Below are 14,556 nucleotides of genomic sequence, written 5' to 3'. Positions count from 1 at the left end.
TATCGGTATTTAAGGTTGGTGCGTCTGTATGTGTGATCACTTTTCTGAATAACAAGCTGTATAAATTGACGCCTGCTTATTTAGTGTACTGAAATATATGTAGCAACTGAAAGATGAATGTACCGGGAATTGTTTAGTGCCACTAACGCACAGCATCTATGGCATGTATAAAAAACACAAATCCAACATAGAAGAGTGAACGAAGAAAATTGACACATAATTCATTTATTTTCGCAGTTATCCCAGTTGAACTTCCAGTTGGAGATGCTGATGGAGAACAAATACGCAGTTTAGGAGTCGGATTTATTGCCATAGACTATTGTTTTTTTTGCCTCCATTCAATCAGACTCCGGTGTTCATCATGTTCCACCAACTGACGGATTCAACGGTGAATGGCAGCTGCCAGGGAGCCACCTCTGCGTGCAATAAGAGCGCTGATGGAGACGCGCTCCAGCTGCCCACTTTCTCCACCGCAGCCAAAGTCAGAGTCATTATCACCTTTAGTTTGTGCGCAGTTTCAGCTGTATGCAATTTACTTGTGCTCTGGGCTGCCAGCAACGGCGGCAAGCGCAAGTCACACGTCAGGATCCTCATTATGAACCTGACCGTTGCGGACCTGCTGGTAACCTTCATCGTCATGCCCGTGGATGCAGTGTGGAACATCACGGTGCAGTGGCAGGCTGGAGACGTTGCCTGCCGGCTGCTGATGTTCCTGAAGCTGGTTGCCATGTACTCCTGCGCATTTGTAACTGTGGTCATTAGTCTGGATAGGCAGTCTGCCATTCTCAATCCCTTGGGAATCAGTGAAGCCAAAAGAAAAAGCAAAATCATGTTGACTGTGGCTTGGACGATGAGTGTGATCCTGTCGCTCCCTCAGGTAAGAGAAACCCCATTTAGTATATCTTGTCACTCTGTTATTTCAAAGCAAATGGACTTCACTACACCCTAGACTCATATGAGGCTGCATGGAACATAAAAAGCTGCTGGTTCTGCACCTTTCACATCACTGTTTGCCTTTTATCAGGAGGAGAATGACACACTGATCAGAAAGCTGCTTCAAACACCGAGTGTGCTTTAAAATAAAGGAAGCTTGTTTAATTCTCCAGAAAGTGAGAGGTATATTAAATTAAGCCTGCTTAGGTGAACACAACATTCAAGGTAAAAATCTTCTGTGACATAAAACAATACAGCTGGATGGAGCTTGTAATGAAGTTTGTGGCAGACAAAATTAAAACATAAAACTGCTTTTATACATTATACTCAAAGCAACTAAAAAGGTTGTACAAGATGTCACCCGCTCTGTACAAGGCATCAGATTGAACTGAATGCATTTCATTTCTATTACTAAAATGTTTTCAAGCTTTTTTTATCTACAAGTTGGGGGAGGCCAAACAGTCCTTAACATTTGCATGGATATGATTGTTCTCAAGCACAAGGGCCTAGTCACTGGTTGCTAAACAACATATCAGAAATTCATAGTCCAAGTCCTTGAATGGGTCTGAACCGCTGAACACAAATGAGGCAGCTGCACACAAAATTGGATTTCTGATCAGGCTTTGATGTCTGGGGATCATTGATCCAACAGGCTTTCAGGAGGTTTGCAAACATCAGGAATACGTGTCAAAGACCTAAAGTCTCCATTTTTTATTTCTTGAAACTCCACCAAAGGAACTGAACCACTTTTGGGGTGAAATAAGTCAAGAAACCAACTAAACCTAGGGATGACTTGGGGATACAGAGGTCAGGATGAGTTTACACTCAAATTATAGTGAGTTAAGTGTGTTTTTATTTCTGATTCTGTATCTTTGAATGTACTGTATGGAGTAATAATTCATATGCATATGTCTCAAGAGTAGAACAATGGCCTCAAATTAAATAAAGAAATGCATTCCTGACAGTGTGAGCTCTTTGAAAACAGCATTTAGACTGTTATGTGGAAAGTGAACATTTTCAGAAAGTGAAGCTGAACTGTTCAATGATTAATATGTGAAGTTCAAGTCAAGTCAAACCTTTCTTCAGTATTAGGGGAAGCCACATGGGGTATCAAACTCATCTCAGCGTAATTGTTTATGTATGTATATAATTGTCTAACAGTGTGGGGGCATTATCATTTTATAGTATAGGAAAACACACCTGATGTCATTGTACGTGAGGAAGCAGACTAATAATGACTTACCACTTCAGAATCATTGTATGCTTTCAACAGCTGATTGTAGTCATGCAGTGTGCCATAGAAATTATCCTTATGTGATCTCTGTGTGGCCCAGCCAATATTTGTCTGTTGAAGCATTAAACCTTTAAAGTCAATGAGAGGGGAATTTGGACCTACGCCTCTGTCATGGTGTTTGGCCCATGTCATTATTTTCAGTTTCTCTTTTTATTTTAAACAGTCCAGAAGGAATACGCAGCCAAGTTTACCTACCGCTATGCATCTGAAGTCTTTTCTCAGTGCCATAGAGGCAGCAACAGAGAAAGTGGCTGCAAATGTAAAGAGGGTAAATCAAGTGTCCACTTTATCCACATGTTGTATCTGTAATCTATTTTTAACAATTTATAATATATAAAGTAAACACCAGTAGTCTGTCAATTATATAATAATGAGCTGCTATTAGTTCCTAATTACTCTCTTCATGTTAACAGTGGATTAAATGTCTATAAAAGGTGTCTCTTGTAATGACAAATCCACAGAGAATGATAAACTACTCAAGTTTTTCAGCATCTTTCAGCGCATTGATTTGGTTTTACGGCCTGCACCTATACTGTTTTGGTTCATTGTCATGTCTCTTTAGCAACTTAGACAGATGTTTAAAAAACAGCTATATACTCTCTGTCCAGCACAGAACAGCAGACAAACAAAGAGAGTGACTAGCTGGTGAACATATTGACCTGTTTACATCAGGCATTAGCATGAGTCTAAGGTGATGTGAACTCAAGTGGACAGCTGAGACACACTGCTGTTCACACCTGTCTCTATTATGCTCACAGTTATTATGTCAGACAAGTGCCAGATTTGTCTTTAGTGCGGGCTAAAGAGCTAAGAAAGATGTTCAAGAACTAATACATGTACAGGCTATTCCAGCCGTTGAGATTATTCCAACCTTGTACGACTACCACAGTGTCCTGCAGTGATGAGATATTTTTCTGTTACGTCCTTGCCGGAGACTCATCTGGACACATTAGCGTTTACACCACAAAAGATATTTGGTCAAATGCCTCCCAGACCACCTTGGCAAGCTGTGTGTCTTGGCGGTCATTTTCACAAGTTTGTATTTAGCACTGTTCTCTTGTGATCGGATCAGCTGAGATGCATTAATGCCGGGTGTAAACAGGGTCAAAGTGCCACAAAAAGCTGTTAAAGACATATTTCCATGTGGAGTTAGTGGAAATTAAAAAGAACAGTGAAGTCGTTGTTTGCAGGGTGTTTCTGCTGCTCAAAATTGGCCAAATAAATGAATTCATGGTGATTTACAGTTTGGCAATTAACACATTAGTTTAAAGTTAGGCAAAGATTATTGTTTTGGTTAGCAAAAGCAAACATTACCTGTAGGTATGTGATCTAAACTCAAACACACTACTACTTTAATTGTCCACTAGGCTACAATGTAGCTCCAGTGTTACATCATCTGGCAATGTAGGTGAACAATCTGTAACTGTTTCACCTTGTGAGTTTTGAGAGAGGAGAACATAATGTCTGAGTTGACAACTCCAGACTTAAAATCTTTTTTCCTCTTATAAGTATGAATTGCTGTGTTGTACCTTTGTCATGTAAAACAACTCTGGTTATGTCTTCTCAACAGTAACCTGTAGCAACCCGCCCACGGCAATGCAGCTCCTTTAATGATTTTCATTCTGAGTTACTGTCTAATTACCGCTCCTGAAATTTGTCATCAGGGCTTTAGGTTTGTTAGACAGGACTGTGATGAAAGATAGAGAGAAGGACAGAGGTTACATTTTTATGTACATGTACAATACCAAGACATCTGGAATCGATCTCAGGGTTTCACATTTTCAAATGTGATAAGGACTGCCAAATAACACTACTGTTATAAATAATGTAAAGTGGTTGGTTTTCTTTACTAATTTAAAAAAGCATCTTTCCTTTATCAGATTATAAGAATAATACAATCAAAATTAACAGGAAGTTATTTATCTAAACCATGTCCATTCTTTTCACCTGTGTCACAAGTGTAACATTTATGAAACCATGTTTCATCAGTGAATCCCCCCCAGACATGTGGTAAAGCCAGTCCGAGACCCTCAGGCATCGAACGTTTTGTTCAATACATTCTTTCATGTAGAGGCAGCATCAAAAAGCTTGCTGAAATGTTTCCAGCTGTGTAATTGAGTTAGGTCACAGCGTGAAACTCACAGGCCAAAAGTGACTGAGATCTGGTGAGTTGTTCCTCACACTCGAATCCAGTGAAAACTATTTTAATCTTAAAGATAAATTACTAAATTTTAAGCCCTTTAAGCTTTTTTGTTTCAACATTTTACCTTGAACCTCTGAGTTTCTACCCTTTTTACATTAAAACCTTGGTTTTCTTCCATCTAAATCCAGATTACTGCTTGTTAATCTAAAAGACATGACAGTGACTCCACTCCAATTGTTCGGTTTTCTTGTCATTGTCGTTGACACTTCATCTACACTACATTCATCAAGAAAGTCTGATTACAAAACATTACACTAAACCTCCAGAAGATTGAATATGTTGAGAGAGGGAGTGAACTCAGCATCTTTTAATGTTTATGAATCACCCGCATAGTTATTGTAGATTTGAAGATAGACTTAATTTGATTTAATCTCAAATGGTGCTATTCATTCTGTATGAATAAAATAGATACACACTTATGTCCTTCCTGGAGGCTTCAAAGTTGAACTCCTGAATAATGAGAGGTGCTGACTATAACCCTTACAGCTTGTTCCTGCAGTAAGTTATTTATGTGCAAACCACTTATCAAGGTGGATGGATGGAAATGAGCACAGACGTACATGGCTGGAGTAATCTGAATAGTTGGAATAGTGAGTACGTGTATATTAATAATAACTAATTCTGGGCCCCTTTGACCTTCTAGCAGAAGTGCGTTTTCGGAAACTCTAACCTGTGGGTCTGGAAACATTACTTCTGCGTGAACTGCTTCAGTTACAGTCTTTTCTATTTACAGTAGGGTACTTCGAAATCTTGGACTGGGTTCCACAGTGTTCAGTGGCCACAGAGTCTCACAGCAGTTCATGAAATAGCCACAAAATGTAATCTATACATTTGAGTACACGGACACGAATTTTCCATTCTTTTCATGACACTCAACAAGACTTTCAAACAATCAAGTGTAATTATCTTCGTGTCTACATCACGTTTTTTTTTCTGTCAGTTGGGACTCTGAAACCCTTTCACATCACTGTTAAAAAATAATGATATTTTATGATGTGACAATGCTGTGGTCAAGATCTGGTTTCAGCACAAAGTCTAGGCACAAAAACCACTTTAGGTTAGCGAAAGATCACGGTTTGGGTTGAATGATACTTAAAAATTTGTGTCCAAGTTTCATGACTATTACATGAACTGTCGTGAGGCTCGGTTGTACATGGACACAGATCAAAAACATCTGAGTTACTGTCCAACTCACTTTTCAAGCTGAAGCAGAGATGGAGAAATACTTTTGACACTTTTACAGATTGTTTGTCAGAAAATCCTAAATAAATTCTCCCACTGCACTTGTTTGTGTCATAGCTGTCTCCACAGCCGGTTGTGAAGGCACTGATATACTAGAGGTTGAGTTATAACATGTCATACTGGTCTGATATACAGCGTTTGGCCTTTGGCTTCCATCTCATAACCAGAGCATTACAATTTGGTGAACACTCAAGATTCAACTTAGAAACGAGACAGGACAGAACTTAATTAATTCAAAAGTTAATGTTTGCGCCAAAGATGGTCAGCAGACATAGTAAAATAATTATATACAGAACATAGCAGTAGAACATGCGCAATGTTGTTTAAATCTGGTACATCTGTTTTTTTACAAGCTATTTGATCCAAATATTGGAGGTCCTGGCTCAATATGCTTGAATTATTGATATGATATGAATGAAGAAGTTCAAGAATGCAACTCCTGATATTAACATGATGTGATCAGCTAAATTGTTTCACTAGAGAAGATTCCTCTCTCTGTTAAAAAGGAAGTATAAAAACACTTCAGCATAACGCTGTGACAGTGTTATGCTGAATGTACACAGTATCCGGCTGCCTACTGTTCTGGCTCAGTCATCGCTAAATTGCAGCTTCACCTTAAACCTTTCAGAAGTGAAGTGTATTTGCTTCAGCAGCTGCATTTACAGTGTTGTTTAAAATATAGATTTTTAAATAGACGTTTGCATGTCATTTTGATTTGGTAACAAAGCATTAGGGTTGTGACGAGATCTCGTGCGAGATTATTATATTTCGATATTTTTGATATTTCTCATCAAGATGAATGTTGTCTTGCAAAGCAATAAGGGTGCTCATTTGCACGTCATGTCTTCTTTTTATAATGTCACGTGTGGATCATTAACCTTGTTGCATCACAAGTGTATCGTCACACTCCTACAAAGCTTAGATGAATGGGGACCCTTTGTTGCCTCTATCTTTTTCTATGAATGAAAGTAGTGGACTGCACTGGCTAAAAAATGAAAAACTGCCAGTTGAATGTTATGGACAACACTCTTTGCTAGAGAGAGGAGCGATGAAAGATTCACTGACAGATCTGTTAGCATCAGTGCTTACCGAATTTGCTCAGTTTGTCAATCCAGGTATCAGCTCTAACCCCCTTTTCCTTGAATAATTTCCCACATTACTAAACACTATTTGCACTGTAGAGCACAGCCTTGCAGTACTTACAGGGTAAGGTGGACAAATCACAGTAGAATACAATAAAGAAGGATCAGCATGTGATAATATGTATAGATCTGCCCTGATACATCTGCATGTTCGTGTCATATTTCTCTTTGACAAAACATTGGCCCAACAATTACGTATTTTGATCAATATAAAGGGTATTGATGTCCATCTATTGTCTACTATGGGCTACTGTGTATACTGTATTATAGAATCAGCATGTGGGTGTCTGAAAAAAAAAGAAAAGATCAATTGAACTCATTAGTTTAAAGCCATAGAAGATCTCTGTAACTGTGGGAGGACTCTTGTCAGTCTGTATTAAAAGAAGCACTGAAGCACTAGATCCATAAAGGGATGAGGTCAAAGACCATAGTTTGTTTCCCTACCAACAGTCAACGTTGGTTTCTTTTATGCCTGACGGTTATTACCAACAACAAAGCCCCCATAACCTTCATGAAGTAGTAATTTTCGCCCAAATCATGATCTTCCCCTAACTTTAATCATGTCAGTTTTGTGCCTAACCATATGAAACCTTAACCATAGTGGTGTTAGACTGGAAAAAGGATTTATACATAACAGTTTTGAGAGGCGCTGACAAAGATCTTGTCATTCTGATAGAGTAGATGCATAGGTTTAATGTCCTTGCACACAGCATGTGATTTGTGCTTGAAATCCATGTGTGAAATATTGACTTTGACTTATGATCATCTAGATGCTCGGTAACAATGATCAGCAATTGTGCAAGATCTTTAAAATCTTGATATAATTTTAAATACGTATGTAATCAATATTCTTCATATTTAAATAGGATTTAATTACTCAGAGTGTTTCCAAATTATTCTTTTGTTAATATTCATAATGACTGATTTATATATTTAGACCTATATTAAGAATTCACATACAGTGTTTGTGTCTGCCACTATGGAGAAATCACTGCAGGTTAAAATAAACCTATAGTAAATAAATATGTAGGGTATAAGCAGAAACATAACTCGGGTCACTGACACTGGTTGACCCTGTAGTTGCATGTGAGATTTATTCATTTATTCTATACAAATGGCAGTGACACAAACATTGTTTGACTGGGATCTGTGTGGCTATGTGTTGCTATGTCAACATCAATTCTGGGCATGAGCGTCATACATGACGCACAGACATATACAGGTCTTTTATTTTTCCCCCCAATATTTTTTATTGAAAAAGAACATAAGATACTTCCAGTCACAGAATTATAATTTACAATTTTTTTTTTTTTGATTAACATATATGCATGCATACATACAGTATAGCTACACATATATATACATAGTATACTTATGCATTATAAAGTACAACAACAACAACAACAACAACAACAGGCACACATTCAATTGGGCAGTACCTCTAAGTTTGTAAAATAAGAAATAATGGGTTGCCATTTCTGAAAAAAATTGTCAGTACATCCTCTCAACGTGTATTTAATTTTCTCAAGTTTTGGAAAAAGCATGGTGTGTTTCAGCCACCGGGAGATGGAAGGATATTTAGCAGACTTCCAATTAAATAATACAGAACGTCTTGCTAGTAAGGATGTGTAAGCTATAATATCCTTTTGTATAGAATTTAGTACAAGTGAGGTGTCAGGAATCCCAAATATGGCAATCAATGGGCAAATTGATAAATTGTCCAAGACGAGCACAAGAGGTAGTAGACCGTATCCTACCTATAGCGTGTTCCCAGACCTCTTCACTTAATTGTATTCCCAGTTTCCTTTCCAGTGCGTTCTTAATTTTGGTATTTGACTGACTGCGTAATGCCAGAATGAAGTTATATATATTCGAAATCATTCCTCTCTGATGTAGAAAACGTGAAAGCAAGCTTTCCCAAGGTTGCTCTGGAGGTACAGAGGGAAAATTAGGGAAACACTTAGAAAAATTAAGAATTTGAAAATAGCGAAACAAATGAGTAACAGGGACGCCATAACTAGATGACAAGTTGGCAAAACTATCAAAGACACCATCTACAAATGTTTCAAATATGAATTGTTTGATACCCTTGTCATACCACACTGAAAATGTTGAGTCCGAAAGTGATGGAGGAAATAAGTGGTTGTTGTTTAAAGGACCCAAGGAAGATACAGCTACAAATTTAAAGTTCCATCTAAATTGATACCAGATCGTAAGTGTGTTAAGAACTACTTGGTTATCAGTGTATAAAGAGAGTTTTGTAGGTAAAGAAGAATAAAGTAAAGCAGGTATAGAAGATCCGCTACAAGATGATAGTTCTGATTTACACCAAGAGGATCCAGGTGATTCTAACCAGTAGCAAAGTTTATGGATATGAGCAGCCCAGTGGTAAGATTGAAAACTGGGTAATGCAAGTCCCCCTCACTGGAAACAAGTCCGACTTATTGCAAGCAATGTGGACCAAGCTCTGACACCGGTCATACAGGGAACGGACAGCCCGTATCAGGGGGTCCGATACCCCGTACTCCCGGAGAACCCCCCACAGGACTCCCCGAGGGACACTGTCGAATGCCTTCTCCAAGTCCACAAAACACATGTGGACTGGTTGGGCAAACTCCCATGCACCCTCAAGGATCCTGTAGAGGGTGTAGAGCTGGTCCACTGTTCCACCTGGGAGAAAACCACAATGCTCCTCCTGAATCCGAGGTTCGACTATCCGACGGACCCTCCTCTCCAGCACCCCTGAATGATAGTATGTCTAATCATAAAAAACATCATAAAAGTGATCTGACATTAGTAACCTGCCATACCCATGTGAAGAGGGCACACATGATACCCTCTATCTGATGTGATTGTTTTCCTCCAGCTGTTAGTGGATAGAAGTGAGGCTCAATCTACAGTTAAAACATGCTCCTCATTCATCCTTATGACAGTGCTTCACCTCAAGGCTGGATGACAACCTGTCAGTGTGTTTATATGCTTTTAAGTAATGGCAAGCAGTCTGTTTTCTTCGGTCAGCTGGTTTCTTTAAGCCCCCCTTAACTCAGACATGGGTTTCACCTAATATTAATTCAGTTTGATGTTTGAGCTTCACTGTGTGGAATGATGTACGTGCAAAGTTTTCAAAGACTGTTTTCATATTCGTTAGCTGAAGGATGTGATGTGCTCACATTAAATTTGAGTTTAAGGTGTATACCAACAAATATGATTCATGAAGAATTTTAACAAGGTAATTTAACGTTTTCAGAATAAAAGGAAACAATCTTTCATGCAGTGATGAAATTTGTATTCAAAATGATTGCATTCTACTAATATTAGAAGAAAGTAACTTTAAGGCTAAGAAAGGTTTCCACTGCTGGCTGTTTGCTAAATTCAGGCACTTTGGCTCTGAGAGAAAGAGCTGTGCTAACCATTGGAGCTGTGCTAACCATTGGACTAACCAGGCCTGACCCCAATCATCAGATTACATGAAATACTGTCCTCTTCCAGCACTGTCAGTCAACACAAACACAAACACACATAAACATACTCCTAAAGAAGAAAAAACAGGTTGGTAAAGTGCATCTAGTTAGGCCTATCTACGTAACGTATATATGTTTATATATATTTTATGAATAACCTGGCTCCTTGAATGCATGTAAATGTGTTGATACAGAAAAGCGAGATGCAGTACATTTTATAAATAGGACGGACAGATGCATTTATAATTTCCCTTGGTTGTACACACAAAATGTACTGTAATAAAAGCACTTGTGTAAAGAATGAAAAACACTTGAAAGAGAGGTTCTGCCTCCTTTCTTATCACCTGGCCAAGCGCTATTGGAAGTGGACATGCTTTATGGTTTTGGAAAGCTAACAAAAAATTGCCACAAAAGATTGTTAATCCTTATTTGATTTTTGTACATAATTATTTAGCTATGCACACTTAAGTGTACCACTGCATCAACACGTTGATTGTGAAATGTCGCTAAGTAAAACTATTCTTGTCTTTTCAAACAGATGTTTATATTTCACAATGTGACCATCACAGTCCCGGAGAACTTCACCCAGTGCACCACCCATGGCAGTTTTGTCCAGCACTGGCAGGAGACCCTCTACAACATGTTCACCTTTGTTTGCCTCTTCCTCCTGCCATTGGTCATCATGATCTTCTGTTATACAAGGATCCTTATTGAGATATCCAGCCGCATGGCTCGGAATAACTGTAAGTCCCATCTGAAGCCAGCTGAAATAAATGTGCTTTTTTTTGTCTACTACAGCATACATACCTGCTCTTTAAATCACATATTCTGTGTTCTTTAAGAAAATATCAGAAACCAAAAGGGATAAATTAGTATTTTAAATGTGTTGCTTTAACAACGGTTCACACTTGTTTTGGATTAATTTAATTTAATTAAAACCATTCTGTTATCCGCCTACATAGCTGGAGTCTTTATTTTGATATATCAAATCAAATCTTGATAAAGCAACAATATGGTCTTTGATAATAGGCAGAACAGATGGCTGCACTGAGCCAGATACACGTATGTATCGTATGTAAACAGAGTCACTCTACGGTCGTCATCGTCTTGAGCCCTGTGATTGGCTCCCTGTCTCAGCGAAAATTTTGTCTTGGTGGCCATGCTAACTTTCTGAGCGAAGTGGAATGTCGCTCAAATGAGAGCAGGGGTTTACCCAGGCTAGAGACAAACGTGATTTCACTTGTACTGAAGTATTCAGTTAAAATATGTTCTCTGAGACACAAGGAGTTGTGCATAACAAAGATATAATTTTCCTCTCTTCCAGTGCTGTCTAGAGATGTTCACCTCCGCCGCTCCCACAACAACATCCCTAAAGCCCGGATGAGGACTCTTAAGATGAGTATCATGATTGTGACATCATTCATCATCTGCTGGACCCCATATTACCTGCTGGGTCTGTGGTACTGGTTGTTTCCTGAAAAAATGGAGGAGACGGTCTCTCATTCACTGACTCATATACTGTTTATTTTTGGCCTGTTTAATGCCTGTCTAGACCCCATCACTTATGGTCTGTTTACTATTCATCTTCACCAGGGTCTTAAGAGATGCTGTCGGAGGTCAAGAACACTGACTAAATCAGAAAACAACACATGCCTTATGCACATGACTCGTCTGTCCTCTCGCAGGCAGATCGCCTCAGGTAGCCACAGTACAGACATAGAGGAAGGAAACGACAACAACAGCATGAAAAGCTGCTCAAAGCCAATCATCCCATTAAGCAAGGTATAATGGCTCAAGGAATCCCAATAAAACATTTCTCAGCTCATAATTAGTATTGAACTCAGTCTTTCTTTGGAGACGACAGCTAGTTCAATTAATTTAATTTGAACTGCTGAGACTCCACAAAATGCAGTGTTCCTTTATGAGAGAAATCTGGTCATTTCCTTTTCTTTTCTGTTCCACTGATGAGTCGGCTTGTTTATCCCACAGTCTGTTGTCACACATCATATTGCAGAAGCTCACGGATACGTTCTTGACAAAATGCTTGCAGAATGATGCATGTCACTGCTGGTTTTGCAGCATTTACAAAATCACCATGATCGGCTGAGGATGATGCTGTACAGTACATCACACAGAAAATCTCACACAATGCTGCTCTGTATTGTTGTGAAGCTTTAAGATTGGGTAAATTCAAATTCAGGTCGTGCAAATGATAAGTCTGCTAAAAATAGACTGAAATATATTGCACGCACATTTTCAAGTGCAACTCTTGACACTAGGTTTATACATATTGATACAACTTTGAAGGGCAGCTGACCACCCACACACACTACTGGGTTTTAGTCCATAGATCTTATTATTTCCTCTACTATTTCTTCTAGCAAAGAAACCACAAAAAAGACTGTGTGTGTGTGTGTGTGTGTGTGTGTGTGTGTGTGTGTGTGTGTGTGTGTGTGTGTGTGTCTGTGTGATTACAGATGGACAATTAGATATCAACTGTCAGTGATTAAAAAAAAAAAAAACCTGCCACAGAGTTTCGCATTTGGTTAGGTGCTGTGTGTACCCTTTTTTGTTTATTTTTACATTTTCATTACATATTTGTTTTGCCAAGATCCTCTACAGGGTATTGCTGATTGACTGAAAATTGTTCTAAATTGTCATTCATAGTGCTTTGTGTGCAATATAAAAGACTGTGAATTTGTATGATTACAAAAACGAATGTTATGAAATAGTCATTACTGACCATGACAGCCTTTAAATAAATGTTATTGAATGTACCTGCGAGCATGTTCATGTTACTTACTTCTTAAATTGTCTGATATAATATTTGTGTTTACTGTGTTGCACAAAGCTCTGTAAAACGTTCTTGATTCGATGTGCCATTTTTTATATTTTACATTAGTACAGCGTTACTAGTATTTTATGGTGTGAAACTGTGTTGTTTTCTGCAAAAAAGTAAATGAGACAATAGTTTTTGTAATATTGTAAAGTTGATTAATAATTGTTTTTCCAATGTTGTTGCAACACCTCCATTCCTCCTCCCTTCCCCCTTGTCCAAAAATATTATTAATAGGATCTGTTTGTTTGCATGATATTATTTCTCTTGTGCAAGTTATGCAAGATGTTTTAATGTATACTTGCAATGTGTATATCTGTTGATTAAAAAAATCTACCTTTGATTTTATTGGATTATGTGATGCACAAATAACGATCATCAATGGTCAGTTGTTTTTATTTGTAATTAAAGCAGACTGCTAGAAATGGCTAAATCAGAGAAAATGAAAAAAATCTTCACAGTTTTGGGATGAAGACACAACTATACACAACCATCTGCAGGAATGCAAAAACTTTATTTGGCAAATAAAGCAAATAAAGACTGTAGTTAATAGTTCACTGATACAGCAGCAACACTTTGGATGAATTGCTATTTCAGTGCATCAGGTCTACTTACAAATCACAGATATTACTGATATGTAAAGAGCCACCGAACACTGCATTTCTGTTACAATAAATCTGTCTTAGCCAGAGCCATTCAAAGTCTAACAAATCATTGTACTTACATGTTTTAAATGGAATCTGAATGGATACCATCTTGCAAAGGAAGTGGAAGTGATATATCAAAGCTGCTCAATTAAGCAATCTTGTTGAGTGAATAGCGATTAAGATCAGAGATTGAGATCGATTAAATGGACTTTGTGGTGAGGTTACTCACTCAGCTGTTCTTTCCAAGGTCAAGAATGAGCTTTGAACCTAAAAAACCCCCCAAAATCCTGAAATGTAAACATCTACACTTTCTTGACTACTGAGCAATCCAACTGTTGATCAAGATTATGTGATATGATCAAAAGCTTAAAAAAAAGCTTCTAAATGGACCTTGTGGTGAGATGTTTTTCTCAACTGCTGTTTTTAAGATTGAACCCTGACTTTCAGCACCTGACAGTTTTTTAAAGCCGATTTTCAAATATTTTCACCCGCAATAACCTCCTGTCAACCCTACTCCAGTATTTCTGTTCAGGCAGTGATGCAACCATTTATTTCATGTTAAAGGCCCTGCAGCCGATTTGACACCAAAACTAGGCCCCATTTGAGAATTATGTTTCTTTCCCTTTCAGTGTCCACTCTGTGCATACTGCTGTATGGTTATGCAAGTGAAAACCGCTATTATCCATTTTCAAAATGCTACTTTTTCTCTTTTCAAAACCACAGGTTAAATATGTCATTTTTAGGTATGAATCCTGTCTGGATCAGCATATTGTGCAAGAACAGCTGCACGCCTTGTGA

The 14,556-nt window shown here is 38.2% G+C and overlaps 1 protein-coding gene across 1 annotated transcript; it reads left to right on the top strand.

Moving 5' to 3' along the window:
• Nucleotides 1-361: 361 nt before the first annotated feature.
• Nucleotides 362-12,152, top strand: gnrhr4 (gonadotropin releasing hormone receptor 4). The gene is made up of 3 exons (XM_053319164.1): nucleotides 362-877; nucleotides 10,814-11,018; nucleotides 11,600-12,152. The coding sequence occupies exons 1-3, from the start codon at nucleotides 362-364 to the stop codon at nucleotides 12,061-12,063; spliced, it is 1,185 nt and encodes a 394-aa protein (XP_053175139.1). The 3' UTR covers nucleotides 12,064-12,152.
• Nucleotides 12,153-14,556: the final 2,404 nt, after the last annotated feature.

This window comes from Scomber japonicus, chromosome 5, assembly GCF_027409825.1.
Source record: "Scomber japonicus isolate fScoJap1 chromosome 5, fScoJap1.pri, whole genome shotgun sequence".
NCBI lineage: Eukaryota > Metazoa > Chordata > Actinopteri > Scombriformes > Scombridae > Scomber > Scomber japonicus.
Note: the sequence above shows the minus strand (reverse complement) of the source record. Positions and strands in the feature narration are given on the sequence as shown.